The 14,672-nt window shown below is 45.4% G+C and overlaps 2 protein-coding genes across 2 annotated transcripts; both read left to right on the top strand.

Annotated features, from left to right (window-relative positions):
• The first annotated feature begins 617 nt into the window (after window positions 1-617).
• TXNDC12 (thioredoxin domain containing 12) lies at window positions 618-11,856 on the top strand. Its single transcript, XM_048061951.2, has 7 exons — window positions 618-836; window positions 2,912-2,972; window positions 8,947-8,999; window positions 9,708-9,781; window positions 10,327-10,396; window positions 10,486-10,569; window positions 11,012-11,856. Exons 1-7 carry the CDS (start codon window positions 749-751, stop codon window positions 11,089-11,091), a joined length of 510 nt encoding a protein of 169 aa, XP_047917908.1. The 5' UTR covers window positions 618-748; the 3' UTR covers window positions 11,092-11,856.
• KTI12 (KTI12 chromatin associated homolog) lies at window positions 4,819-6,925 on the top strand. Its single transcript, XM_048061950.2, has one exon. The coding sequence runs from the start codon at window positions 5,073-5,075 to the stop codon at window positions 5,784-5,786; it is 714 nt and encodes a 237-aa protein (XP_047917907.2). The 5' UTR covers window positions 4,819-5,072; the 3' UTR covers window positions 5,787-6,925.
• Window positions 11,857-14,672: the final 2,816 nt, after the last annotated feature.

Below are 14,672 nucleotides of genomic sequence, written 5' to 3'. Positions count from 1 at the left end.
GGGTCGTGCGGGAGCTGCGGGACGGCCGTCCGCTGGCACAGCGCCGCAGCGTGACCCTGCCGTGACTTTTGCTTTTGAGGGAAAAAAAACAAAAACGTACAACCGCTTGCGAGGCGGGAGCGTTTGCGGAGTTCCTGCCCGCAAAATAAACGAGCGTTGTGTGCTGCCAGCCGGCCCTGCAGCCCGCCCGGCCACGGACCGGCGCCCCGGGGCGCCCCAGCCCGCTATACCCGGCCCGGCTCACGGCGGCTCTGCGCGTCCCCTCCCTCTTACTGAAGCCCCCTTCCAACAAAAACAAACGTTTATGGCCACTTCTACCCTCCCAACCGCCCGGTTGAGAGCTGCAGAACCACCAGGTTTATTTGTCAGGAGGAAAGAAAGTCGACACCCCCCCCCCTCCCAAGGCCTGCTCCCGCCGAGGCAGCTCGGCTCCGATCAGGGGCCCACCAGGGGTGTTGGGACCCGGCCTGCCCGACGGGACCCTGCCCCGGGGCCCCGGCTGCCTGCCCGCAAGGCACCGGGCTTGGCCGGCCCGAGAAGCAGCCCCCACCCCGCCGCCTCCCCCAGCGCTTTCCAGCCGAGAGGGGCCGGCAGCACCGCCCACATCCGTCTCTCATCACTTCCTGGCTTTGAAAAAAAAAAAAAGAAAAAGAAAAAGGAAAAAAAAAAAAAAAAAGAAAAAGATCACCGGAGCCGGTCCTACCGCGTCTCGGAGATTCAGGGTCCGCCCGGGGGTGCCGGCGCCGCCATGAAGGCTCAGCCCGCGGCTGTCTTCATCTTCTGCCTGTGCCTGCTGCTGGCGGCCTCCGCAGCCGCCTCCGAAGGGCTCGGAAAGGGTCAGGCAAACGTTTCCTTCGTGCTTTCCTCTCACCTGCCGGCATTGCCGGGGAGCCGGGCGCGGGGGTCTCGGCGGCGAGGCTGGAAGGGGACCGGGGGGGGGGGGACCGGGCTGGGTACCCCAACCCACCGGCACTGCCTCCACAGCTCCCTGCAGCTGAGGGAGGTGCTGCCCTTCGGTACAAGGCGGCCTTTGAGCGGTCTTTGCCGTTGCAGCTTTTTTCTCCAGTTACACCCATGCCTCCGGGAGCTGCCCCGCTCTCAGGCAGCGCAGCCCCTCGGCGTCCCCGCTCCGGCCGCAGAGGTGCGCGGCGGCCCCGCCGCTGGCTCTTGGCAGGCGATGAATGGCACTGCCCCGGCTTCCCTGCTGCCTGGCCGCTCCTCGCCTTCCCTCCCCGTGTAATTAATTGCCGTGGTTAACGGCTGGCTCAGGCACGGCTCGCCAGGGACCCGAGCTTCACCCTGGGCGGGCTGCCCCGCGGGTGAATCTCCCAGGGCTGTGGTAACGCGCCTGGATCGTGGTCAGCAGGGCCTTGTGGTGCGAGCCCCCATTATTTCCGTATCGGGATTGGCAAACTTTCATTCTGCGGTTAATCGACTCTCATTCAAAATAAACACGCTGTAATGTTTTGCGTAATGCTTTTAAAAACAGACTGAAGCTCATCACAAACTGATTTTTAGTTTTAAAGATGGCGCTTTCTTGCTTAGAACAATAGAAGATTTCCCGTGTTTGAACACGTTGGCCTTTGCGATACCTAATGTGTCAATATTCTGAGTAAACATGACTTCTGCTAACCCAACAGCTTTTAGCTCCGCTGCCTTCAGCAAGTACGAACACAGCCTCTTGTCTGCGGCTGACTGCCACGGATACGTGTACGCGGACATGGAGGGGGCATCTCCGCCTTACTATTAGCACAACTAAATATTTGATGTGTTGCATCATACATGGTCATGGCAGTTCGTATCGGGAGATAAGCTAAGGTGATAAAGATACTGTGCCAGCAGTTCAAACTTCCTGGATGCTGAAGTAAGGAGGCACTGCTGGCCCTGCACTCAGCTTTCTTCAGCTGCCTCGCTGCAGGTGTCTACTGGAGGCAATGTCCACTTGCCGTTGTGACAGCAATGGGCAGCCTGTGGCTCCTGGTCCCCCTGTAGCTCCCAAAATCTGCCCCCTCAGTGAGGTTACAGTCTGTCCCAGGCATTGGGGGTTGCTGAGTGAGCCTCAGCGATGGGAAGGGGCATGCCACGGCTGATGTTTGCTCTTTGAGCACAGCCCCGCGTTACTGGAGCGATGAGACCTCTGGGGAGGTCTTCAAAGGGGTTTCCCCTCTGAACAGTTCCCAAATCTCCTTCATCTCAGCTCTCCGTGTGGCTTTGAGCCACATGATGGTAGTGGTGTGTTGGCTACAGGGTGAAAAAAATGGCAGTCCCTGCTTTACCGTTGTTGACATGGGCTTGTTTGGTTTATCTCAACAGACAAGACGCAACAAGTCTTGTTATCTGCTTGTTGGGTAGAATATTTCCTGCGTTGTTCAGTCACTGTAACATTCAGTAATCTGCGTAACGGGGTTCTTTCTTACTCTTTGGTGACAATTATCATCAGTGGTAGTATTTAACGTAGTAGTTTTAGAGCAATTAATAATCGTTTATTGGCCTAGGTATTTTTAAGGCCTAGTTATTTTGTGCTAGTTCACATTCAGTGGGATTTAGGAAGCCAGATGGTGACATGTTTAATTTGTCAGTAATCAGTTAATAAATGTTCACAGATCGAGGAAGAATGGGGAATAATCAGAAGGCACTTCAATTTTAATCTCTGCTCGGGGAAATTTTGGTGTCCTTTGCATATGTGTAAATATTCATGACTCTGTGGTTTGTTTTTGTTAATTAATTTCAGTGGGATTCCTTGTAAGACCATGTAGGTTGTAAGTATTCACAGAAGTCTTCCCAGGACTGAGATTATAATTTCCTGTAAAAAAAGATTATATAATGAGTTGAAAATGTTCAAAGGGTTGGACTGTTTTCCTCTGATGATATGTTAAACTATGCAGCATTTATAAACCTTTCTCTCTGGCAGGTTTTGGAGATCATATTCATTGGAGAACACTAGAAGATGGGAAGAAAGAGGCAGCGGCCAGGTATGTTACCTAGTTTTAAATACAGAAAAGTGGCTTTAAAAATTTGTCAAGATTCTGTATCAATCCTAAATTTAACCACAGAAAATACTAATTATTAACAAATATAAAGATGGTTTAGGAGACTATTCAGATGTGGAATTAAATTATTGAAGTTCTATCATGTCTTTGAAAAGAAAATATTTTTTGAGCATTTGTCACAGTAAAGATATGGATCCCAAACCCACAAACACATGCGTTAGTGGTACTCAGTCCCTTGAACTCAGCAGTGCTGATAGTTTCCATCACAGTGGATGTACCTATGTAGATTTGAGATCTCGACATAAGACAACTTGTTTTTTTACTGTCTGCAAAAAGAAGTTTTAAACTATAGTAAACTTATAAGCTGTTTAAGTAGAACCTTCTCTAGGTTAAGTTCTATAACAACACTGTCTCTATGAAAAGATTTTAAAAATGACATTTTGACATATTTTTCTCAGAATCTCTTCTTGTTAAAAGGTGAGGAAGAAATTTGTATGCTTATAAATTCTACTTACATTTTTAAATTTATAACCTAGATCTTACAATGTTGACATTAGTGGAAGTTCCTTATGCTTTCCAGGTTTGTAGTTTAATTGAATTTTGCTCTCAAACTGATCTACCTGTTGATTTCCACTCACTGTGCAAGGTCTAGTCATATTAACACAGATGGTACTGTTCAGAAGTCTAGCAAACATTTATAACTGGATATTTTAGCATTCATTTGATATACATGTACAAAAAAAATAGACAATTTCAGTATTTGCAGGAACAATTGTAGTGTTACCTTGCAACAAAGCAGAGGAAGTTTTTAAATGGCACAGATAAAGGAGGGAGTGCTTAGGCAGGATGAGCATTTGTTCTCACAATCCCCCCTGGGCAGCAATGGATGTGATGCACACTTGTTTTTCCTTGCTAGAAACACAGACCTGCTCACTTGATGCAGGTCAGCAGTCTGACCTTAGGGCTGACGATTAAAATTACACGAAATTATCTGTTATGTAGCAAGATGTATTGGGGACAATAGTACAGGAAGTTTCAAGACTAAATCTGGTTCTGTAAATAGCACTCCTTGGATGTCTTGGAGGTCCTGGAAACGGCGTCTACATACGCTACAGGTCATTGTGGAGATGGAGAAATTTTGTGCAGTTCTCCTATGAAGAAAGGCTGAGAGAGCTGGAGCTGTTCAATCTAAAGAAGAGAAGGCTCAGGGGTGACCTTATTGCAGCTTTTCAATACCTAAAGGGGGCTTATAAAAAGATGGAGAGCGGCTTTTTCCTCAGTCATATAATGACAGGACAAGGGAGAATGGTTTTAAACTAAAAGAGCAGAGATTTGGATTAGATGTTAGGGAGAAATTCTTCACTCAGAGGGCTGCCCAGAGAGGTTATGGATGCCCCATCCTTGGAGATGTTCAAGGCCAGGTTGGACAAGGCCCTGGGCAACCTGACCTGGTGGTTGGTGTCCCTTCCCATGGCAAGGGCTTGGAACTGGGTGATCCGTAAGGTCCCTTCCACCTATAACCGTTCTATGATTCTGCGTATTTCTGAAAGCATCTCATTCTCGAAGCTAACTCCAGTGCAATTGTACTTTTAAACAAAACAGTTCGCAAACTGGCAGCACCGCACCAGGGGCTGTGTGGTGATTTCGGTGTCACCATGCCAGGGGCTGTGTGGTGATTTCAGGTGTCACAGTGCCGGGGGCTGTGTGGCGATTTCAGTGTCACTGTGCCAGGGGCTGTGTGGCGATTTCAGTGTCACTGTGCCAGGGGCTGCGTGGTGATTTCAGGTGTCACTGTGCCAGGGGCTGTGTGGTGATTTTGGTGTCACTGAGCTGGGGGCTGCGTGGTGATTTCGGGTGTCACAGTGCCGGGGGCTGTGTGGTGATTTCAGTGTCACTGTGCCAGGGGCAGCCTGCTGGCTCCCCACGCCGCCCCCCTGTGAGGGGACCCGCACGGTGCCCTCTGTGGCGGCGCCCCGTGGCCGCTCGCAGGCCGTGCCGCCATGGCGACGGGCCGGAGCCCAGCGGAAGCAGTCGCGGCCCCGTCCGGGTCAGGATGGCGGCGCGGCGGGCGCTGAGGGGAGGATGCCGCTGGTGGTGCTGTGCGGGCCGCCGGGCAGCGGCAAGAGCCGGCGGGCGGCGGAGCTGCGGGAGGCGCTGGACGGCCCGGAGCGGCGGGCGCACGTCGTGACCGAGGCGGAGGGCGGCCGGGCGGCGCTGCGGGCCGAGGTGGAGCGGCGGCTGAGCCGGCGGGACGTGGTGATCGTGGACGCGGGCAACGAGCTGCGGAGCGGCCGCTACGAGCTGTACTGCGCGGCGCGGCAGGCGGGCACGGCGCTCTGCCTCCTGCACTGCGCCGCCGGCCCCCCCGAGCCGCCCTTCGAGGCCCCGGACCCCCGCAACCGCTGGGACCGGCCTCTCTTCACCGTGCGGGGCGAGGAGCCGCTGCCCCTGGCCGAGATCCGAGCCGCCCTCTTCGACAGCACCCCGCCGCCGCCGCACCGGGCCACCCGCAGCCAGCCGCTGCAGTCGTGCGAGTTCCTGCACCGCCTCGACCGAGCCACGCAGGACGTGGTGGCCGCCGTGATGGCCGCCCAGAGGAGCGGGGTGCTGCCCGGGGAGGCGGTGCGCGTCCCCGGGGTGATGGAAGGGCTGGTGCTCACCCGGCCCGTCGGCATGGCCGAGCTGAGCCGGCTGCGCAGGCAGTTCATCAGCTACACCAAGATGCAGCCCAGCGATGAAAACCTGCCCCAGCTGGCCAGCATGTTCCTGCAGTACCTGAGCCGCAGCATCCAGTGAAGACGAGGCCCCGGGCCAAAGCGCTGCCAGCAGCAAGAGCGTGCCTCCCAGCCGCGGACCCAAGGAGCTCGTGGCCCGCCTGTCGCATATCGTGACACATGACAGCAGCAGGATGCCGTGGCCCTGCAGCAGCTGCTGACGTTTTACTGCTAAGAAGATCCCTAGGGAGGCTCTCGTGCCACCCTCCCCACCGCATTCTCCCCACGTGTGTTTTTCCAAGAGGAGGCCTTGTTGCATCCCCAAGCAAGTGAAGTCTCCTGTGGAGACCTACACCCCGATAATCATGTCGTATCTAAATGTCAGAGCCTGAAGATAGAGACCATAAGGAAAACTTGTCCACTGTGCAGTGGCTTTGTGTATGTTGTGAATAAGAAGATTGCTTTTCCAAGGCTGTCTCCAGATATGTCAAACTGCAGAAGGGACTTCAATTCCCAGACTGGAACAGGCTGTATTTTTCGGATATAACTTCAGAAAAATCCTATTGAACCTAAGAGATAGATTTGCGAACTCAGCACAACAGAAGGGTGCTGGCTTAGCCAACTTAAACCTCTCTATTTCAGGTTTAACAATAAAATGTGCCTTAAATGTGAGTAGATTTAATTTACCCGTGGGACTGTTTTATTGAAATAACGTGCTATGGCATTTCTGTGCAAGGTCATCATTAAATGCTTTTAAAATCACTAATTGTTTCAGAATGAGTGCTCTTGTGCTCTTCGAAGAAGGATGAACTAAAATGGCTGTTTCTGCTCTGGGTGAAACTCTTGCTAAGTCTGTACTGGCTGTGACTGGGTAACTCATTTTTGTGCTTAGTTTCAACAATTTCAGTCTTTACTACTCATATGGCTTAGATATACTTTTCACTTTCTGGTGGGTGCTTCATTCCTCATTTAAATAAATGTCGTTGGGTTCTGATTTTAATTGTATTTATAGTGCTACCTGGGAGGAAATTGTAAAGTGGGGCAAGAAGGGTTACTTCATTGATTTGCATGGCATTGGCTATTTATCTGGCATACCAGTTGCTAAATGGACTTAGGCATTTCAGAACTGAGAAATGACTACAGAAATGTTTTGATGTAAATAAAATTAATTTCCCTGTCAAAGAGAATAAAGGTGAGGAAACACGTGCAGTATCTCTAAAACTTCTGTGAGTTCTCTCTGGCTAAGAGTTTGTATTCCAAGACTCTGAGCAATTGCATTTAAAATCTGCATTGAAAATCTCTCAAAAAAAAAGTGTGACGCAGTACCAAAGATCAGGTGTTTCTGGTAACTCTTCTGACGTGAAGATCCTTGATGATAAGGACAATGCATATTTTCCAGACTTAAATCAGCCTTATCTTAAGGAAGGAGCAAAATCAGGTTGGACTGTATAAAAGCTGAAAAAAGTATATTTTTGTCATCAGGCAGAAGGCACAGATGTAATATGAGCTTTACCAGGGAAATGTGTATTCTTGCTCCTCATTGCAAACAAAGTCCTATGTAAAGAAGATGACAGCAGTCATTTAGTTATAAATGCCAGGCTTCTGTTTGAACTACTCCAAATGTTCCTTCCTTCCTTCCTTTCCACCCTTTACTGGTCCTGAAAGCTATAACTTAAAGCTGATAGGGATTTCTTTTCATACCAATCTGCAGCTGAAGAAAAACTTGTCTTTCAGTTCTTCTAGTCATTATTTGCCATTGTTCACAGTGGTGTTTGCTTGGCATTACCTGAAAGAAGTATCTATGTAATATGTTCTCTGTTTACCTTTCTAGATGCCTTCATTTCCTTTGCCTAATTTTAGGTTGTTCTTACTATTTTGAAAGCTATATCACTATTACTAGCTTCCCTTGGATACTCTTCCATAGCTAAAGGGAATAAATGGGAAGAGAAAAGGGATGAGATTCCCAATTCCTTGTTCTTAGTCTTCTGTAGTTTATTGTGCTAGTCTGCTTTCACTAGCTCAGCTGTTTGAAAAGTGTTTGTAAGGACTTCCACATGCAAACAGTGTTGAGGTAGATGTTGTACTACCTAAATGTGTTCAATAGCAATAAAAATCACCTGTAAGTACGTCACTTTTTTTGTTAGAAACATAAACTTCATGTAAAATAGTCAAGATATGTTACTGAGAGCAGTGAAGTGAGGGATTAATTGAGTCACCAGCATTTACAACAGGAAATATGTGAAATTCTTCGTGTTTAAGGCCTCTTTGTCTAATCACATAATGCAGCCTGAATACATTACAAAGGAGCTTAGAGAATTCAAACTTGTTAAGCTTGAATTCGTCAGAAGGCGAAATGCTAAGGGGATTTTTTAGAACAAGGTTAAATGAGACGTATCTCAGGCAGTGGAATCAACCTCCAGGTAGTGTAGGTAGTGAAGGTCAAGTGAAGTCTTTGGGAAGAGAGATGGAGAATAATATTCACATGATGTACTTGATATGCTGAACTTAGTACGCTGGGTTGTCCTGTAAGAAGCATTTCTCTATATTCATTCTGCAGTGAACTTAGGCTCTTCACTTTGGTCCTTCTACCTTGTACTTTATTTAGGCTGCAGTTCCACACAGCTCCCTTCCTTCTTGGTCCTGGCACTTCTCACACTTATTTCAGCATACCAGCATGTGGGAAACTAGTCTGGAAGCTGACAGGTTTTCCAGGTTACTGTGTTTGATTATTGCTCAGTGATCCCAGATCTTAATCATGGGAGGCTACAAAAGAAGTGTCTGAAACACACAGACCGTGACGGCGAGAGGGATGGATGGATGACTGTCACCCATTGCATTGGCTTAAGTGGCTGTGCAAATCCCTTCTGAGATCTCTTACGTAGCTGGTGTGACTAACCCTTGCCTTTTTTTAAAAAAAACACATGACCAATTATGCTTCTATGCATGTCTGAACTAATGACAGCAAACCTTCCAAAAAGGAAGTCTCCTACTCCACAAGAGTCATTGGTTGGCATTTCTAATAAATTATTTGGGCGTGTGTTTAAGATTGGAAAACTTCTTGCAAGACAGCAAAACCTACAAACGCAGATGAATCCCTCTGCATCGCCATATTTTCTGTTACATATAGCCTTTGTAGAAGGCTTGACTGTTAAAATGTACAATAGAATTTAGAAATAATAAAGTAATAGCTGAGAGGCTTGGCTGTAAGCTTTATTTGACATTTTTTTTCTTTTTTTTTAAAGTGGTTTGCCTCTTATGGTTATCATCCACAAGTCTTGGTGTGGAGCTTGCAAAGGTGAGTGTATTTAACACTAAAGCTTGATGGAATTTCTCATGAACTTTTGTATGCAAATTGAGTAACATGAGAAACCTGAACTTTACATTCAAAATGCAGTTAGCTGTACTTGTATTTCATTTGGAGCGGTGCAATATCACACCGCATTACCTGTTAGTGCTGCCAAAAGCCAGTCATGCCTGAATGCCAGCAAAGTAACATGAAATGCTGCACGTCTGTAGTGGCTGCAATTTTTCCTGCACTTGGCTGTAAAAATGGGAGGGAAAGAATGATCTCTGAGAATTAAGAGATTGCCCTTATATTGCCCTTACTTTCGGCTGATGGTTTTAGAAGGTGAGGCTTTTTCTCTCTCAGCATCACAAAGGAACAAGCTAGTCATAATGACTAGGCTGAGGCTGAACTAGCTGAGTAAGAAATGGTTTAGAGCAAGCTTTTTGCTTCTGTTCCGTTGGTTCCAAAATGAGTGCATATGTCTGTTGGCCAGGCTTCATCATGTGGCAGCTCAGCAGGGATCACTTTAGTTACTGCCTCTTCTGAGCCTGGCTTCAACAGCTTGATACATACATTCCATTTACCTACTGCTCATTGAAAATCACTAGCTCTCTAGAGGCAGGAATGGAGTAGAGATTTTGATGTTGATCTGAAAACCTGAAATATTTTCCATATTTACACATCTCTCTCTCTGTCTCTCCCTCCCTCCTTAATTAGCTTTGAAGCCAAAGTTTGCTGAATCTAAGGAGATCTCTGAACTTGCCCATAATTTTGTTATGGTCAACCTCGAGGTACGCTACGCTCTGATTTGTATCCATGTTACTGCTTAGTAATTAAGTATTTGGAATCCTCATTAACTGGTTGCATCTGTTTTTTTGTCTTCATCCTAACCCTTGCACTCCTGAGTAGGTATGCAGGATGATTGATGCAGCTAATTGTTTTTATTTTTTTTTCAGTATAGTTTTATTAACTGTGTTTATAAACCTGACTCTGTGCTTGTCTCTTTAACAATTCCTACCGTCTATCAGGCTGTTGCCGCTGTAAAGGAATTCGTATTTATTCTTTCCTGATGTATAAAACATTTCTAAACCTAAGCAATGTTTAATGCAAATTGACAGGAAAAAAAAAGATTACTTTCACAAATTATACTTGTTTAGGTGGAAATAACCTTATTTTCTTTGAAAGTGGAAGATACTGCAGTACCTATTGTCTGTTCAAGTTGTAAATTGCTCAGGGTAAATGGAATCTGAAGGCAATAGCTTGTTTCTTTAAAATGAGTACTGTGTTGTTAGATAGCTTGCTAATACATTCCCTCTTTTCTGTCTTGCTTTGATAGGATGATGAAGAGCCAAAGGATGAAGCCTTTAGTCCTGATGGAGGTTACATTCCTAGAATCCTTTTCATGGGTAGGACATTCACAGCTTTTGTATCCACTCAGAGGATCATGTTCTTACTGTTGCCACCTAAATTTCTTCTTTGATCTCTTGTTTCATAGACCCCAGCGGAAAAGTTCACCCAGAAATCATAAATGAGAAAGGAAACCCCAGCTACAAGTATTTCTATACCAATGCTGATCAAGGTATGTGAAAAATAATTTGAAGTGTTTTTTTAGTAATGTGAAGCTCTGGGTGTCTCCTGAGTGAAGGACAACACCTTCACTTTTTTGTGGAGAAAAATGCTACATCACAGCATAACTAGGAGCTGTTACACAGAGTGACTCTCTGTGCTTTGAGGAACCATGTTCAGAATCATGATTCACCTTAATACCTACCGTAATGTCTCTAGGACCTAAGCTGCCTCCATTTGTCACATGGAAAATCATCCAATTCATAAATAGTTGGGAGAAGAGCACAGGCCTGATTTTTGTTTTGTTTTTGTTTTGTTTTCCCTTGGGTTGTTTTGTAGATTTACATTCTGTGTACACATATAACTCTGTGTTGATTTAAAATACATTCATTACCATTATCTTGGTGTTTTTGTCTTTAGATTAATAGTTGATCTCTCTCTGTCTGATCTTTCAGTTGTTCAAGGGATGAAGGAGGCCCAAGAGAAGCTCACAGGTGATGCTTTCAAACAAAAACACCTGGGAGATGAACTATAATGAATACACTGAATGACGCTTTCCCATCACTTCAAAACTCTAAAAGGCAATGATTAAACTGACCAAGAATGTAGATGCACTGGAGGGACATAATTCTCCTGTCAACAATGTTAGGTTAAACCCTGTTTGGAGTTCACACACATGCATCACTTTCAGTGTTATCTCCTCCTCTGCCTGGCTGTGTGTACTGTAATGATTTTTTGCAACCAGATAATGTGCAAACACATCAATTCATGTGTTTGAGCAACCACTAATATTGGTGTTAAAAGGGAGGTGTGTAGGGCAGAACATTCATTTGAAGACAAACAGTGTGATTGGAATAACTAGAAGTAGCCGACATTTTGATGCTTAATCAGGGTTGGATCCCTCTTTTCTCACTGGTATTATTGTGTGATCCCATTGTTTTACTGGGGATTCATATGAGTGGGACATGTTCCTGGGCCAGGTGTTTTCTAGACATCCCAAACCATAAATTTTGCCACTAAGCCAAGTAGAGTAAATTTCATCAATGTCCAAGTAGCATGTAAAATTATTAGCTCTGCAAATGTATTTTTATGTAAGACTCTGTGTGATTCATCCTTATTTGCCTTTGGGCAGAAACTGAACTTACTCACCTTTTGATTGTCTTACTGAGTGAAGGTGGGTTATGTTGAAGCATTACGGGGAATCCCCTTTTATTCTTTGAATGTTTTTGGCTAATGCCTTGCCATCACATTGTACTGTATTTTTGTACCAGGGTGAAAAATTAAACCTTTTTAAACATAAGCATGCAGACAGTGTTTTTTGATGAAGGGCATAGTTTTCCATTCTTAAAGACTGGGGAATATATTTGTGTTTATGTTGCAGTGGTTATTAGTGTTGAATGTCTCAGCTGAAGAAGGTTTCTCCTTTATATAATTAAAATACAACAGTTGCTTTTCATGTAATTGTAATTCAGCCATTCTTACACTAACAAATACAGTTGAGGTCGAGGTTATACCTAGTGTTTATCTACTGGAACTGAAAAGAAAAATAGAGAGGAAAAATCCCCTCTCTCTACCTGCTGGTAAGGGTGCATCATTGGTTCGTGTTCAACTTGTTCTCCACCTGGACCCGTGCATCCCTCCTGCAAAGCTGCTTTCCAATCTGTTGGCCCCTGGCCTGTACTGATACATGGGTTCTTCCTCCCAGGGGAAGAACTTTGCATTTCCACGTTGAGCTTCCTGATAGTCCTCTCTGCCTCTTTTTCCAGCCTGTAGAGGTCTTTCTGAATGGCAGTACAAGTGTCTGGTTGTCAACTGCTCTCCCCAGTTTCATATCATCTGCCAGATCCCAAGCGTGCGATCCATCTTTCCGTGCAGGTTGCTAATGGAGATGTTGAAGTGTCCACCCCTTGGTCACTCCACTAGCGACCAAACCCTTTGAGCCCAGCAGTTCTATCAGTTTCAGTCCACCTCACTGTCCATTTACGTAGCCTGTGCTTCAGTTTGTCTGTGAGAATGCTATGGGAGACAGTCAAAAGCCCTTCTGAAGTCTTAAAAAAAAAAAAAAGGAAAGTCTTAGTCTTGGACTTAGTAAAGCCAGTATAAACAACACCCACTGCTCTCCCCTCATCCACTGAAATAGTCATCTAAAGGAAAAAATCCTGTCCAAGAGGCACTTGCCATAACTTCCAATAACAAACACAGAGAGATAATTTTCTACAGATAATTTTTTTAAAAGCTACCTGAGGATGTTAGTTGGGGAAAATTGTTGGATACAATAAAAGCAACTTGCCTACTGAGTCCATTTTTACTGTTAGTGGTGGTATGAATTTTACTTTCCAGACCATTCTGCCTTAAAGGGATTTTAGACAGTAATACTCAATTGAGCACTAAAAGACAAGGACTCAGTGGAGATAATGGGATTATTGCACATTGCAATTACCCTGTTCAGCTACTAAAAGTTATTATACAAGTTTTATACTCTGCTCCTCTTGCAAATTGTCTAATAAATTGTCAAATTGAACTCAGCAACTGTTCTCAAGTTGTATCAGCCTTCAAAGTAAATAATTCTGTGTAAGTCCTGAAAAATGATTTGTGTTCTGCAAAATTGTATTTTTTTCCCAGATGTATCAGTTGACCTAATAAAAAACAGGTCCTGTCTGATGCTCCGTACTTCGTTTATAGCCTTAGATTAACACAACTGTAAAAACTCGTTGCTATGTGTTTTTCTGCTTGCCACCAGGGGGAGGACTCTGCTTGCTCATCTGGGATATGATTCAACAAATAATAATTATGAAAACCAATCTCTGATGCAGAATAGCAGGGTACAGCTTTGTGATTTTCCAGGCATGCTTTCTCAGCAGCTCTGCCCTTGTCTTAACTCTGCAGTGAAGTTACAGCCTGTGACATGCACATCATTTGTCCCAAAGCCTTGCTTTACAAAATGCTCTGATGTCAGAAGCAAACATTGCCTCAAAGTGATTTTTAGAAAGCTGTCCATCTACGGAGATCTCCCTTTGGTGACAGGTGTGGGAAGTGTGCTTCATCATTTACCTTTAAGACCATTCTTACTCAAAATTAATCTCCATCGCCACTACTCTGATGCATCCCCATTTTCTCTGTCTACCTGCTAGTTTTATACCTGGAAATTTTAGCCACTAATTCCTAATGCAGATTCTTTACACCCTTCTGCTTTTTGATCTAGATCAGGTGAAAAATACTGGTTGGCATTTTCTGCCATGCAGAGGGATACATCTTGAACCTTTCTCCCAAGAGCTGCTGTATGTATATTGTGTAACTTTATGCATGCAAGCAACTCCATGGGGTTTTGGGGAGCTTCTTACAGGTCACTGTTGTTGTAGTTGAGTCTAAAGTTAATTATACACTGCAGCAACTCAACAGCGCACAGTAACCAAGGCCTCAGATTAGTTTGCCCCCATCAGCTTCATTTTGTTTTCATATCTATTTGCATATGACTTGCAGTAAACCTCCATCCTTACGTAACTTCTTTAGATACATCACAGAAATCCCCTTGGATTCTCAGCTTCTCCATTTATGGGGATAACAAAACCCAAAGACACGTCAAAATTCTTAGTATAGACACAGGGAAGTGCCAGGCCAAATCAATCTCGTGTAAACAAACATGCTGTCAGCTCCCTTCTTCCCAGAAACAACCCACAGAGGAAAAATGCAAAGTTAATTAAAGAGTGACTAGATTGCAGCTAGCCATCTGGCTGCTTAGGAACAGAGGTTGCTCTGTGCACCTGGGGCTGAGCAGGCTTTAAGGAAGTGTCAGCTAGAGGCTCGGGAAACCTTTCCTTCACCACGCTTCACAGCAGGGAACAAAAGTGCAACAGGGAGGAACGCCAGCACTGCCAGAGCAACCCGTCCGTCACTCTGGCATGCTGAGAGTTTAGGAGGTACTAGTCAAATGCACTTTCATCCCCGTGTCTGTTTGTCTGCCATCATATCTAACTTGTATCAAACTGCTAATGAGCTTCATTCATTGTCCTCACATACAGCTTATGCAACGAAACAGCTCTGCAGTGAGGTACTAGTAAGCCTGTGTGGATGCAAGCCATGTATCCGTGGAGGTGATGGAACTTTTCACTGCCGATT

Source organism: Anser cygnoides, chromosome 8 (assembly GCF_040182565.1).
Source record: "Anser cygnoides isolate HZ-2024a breed goose chromosome 8, Taihu_goose_T2T_genome, whole genome shotgun sequence".
Classification (NCBI taxonomy): domain Eukaryota; kingdom Metazoa; phylum Chordata; class Aves; order Anseriformes; family Anatidae; genus Anser; species Anser cygnoides.
This window is presented reverse-complemented; position numbering and strand designations above follow the sequence as displayed.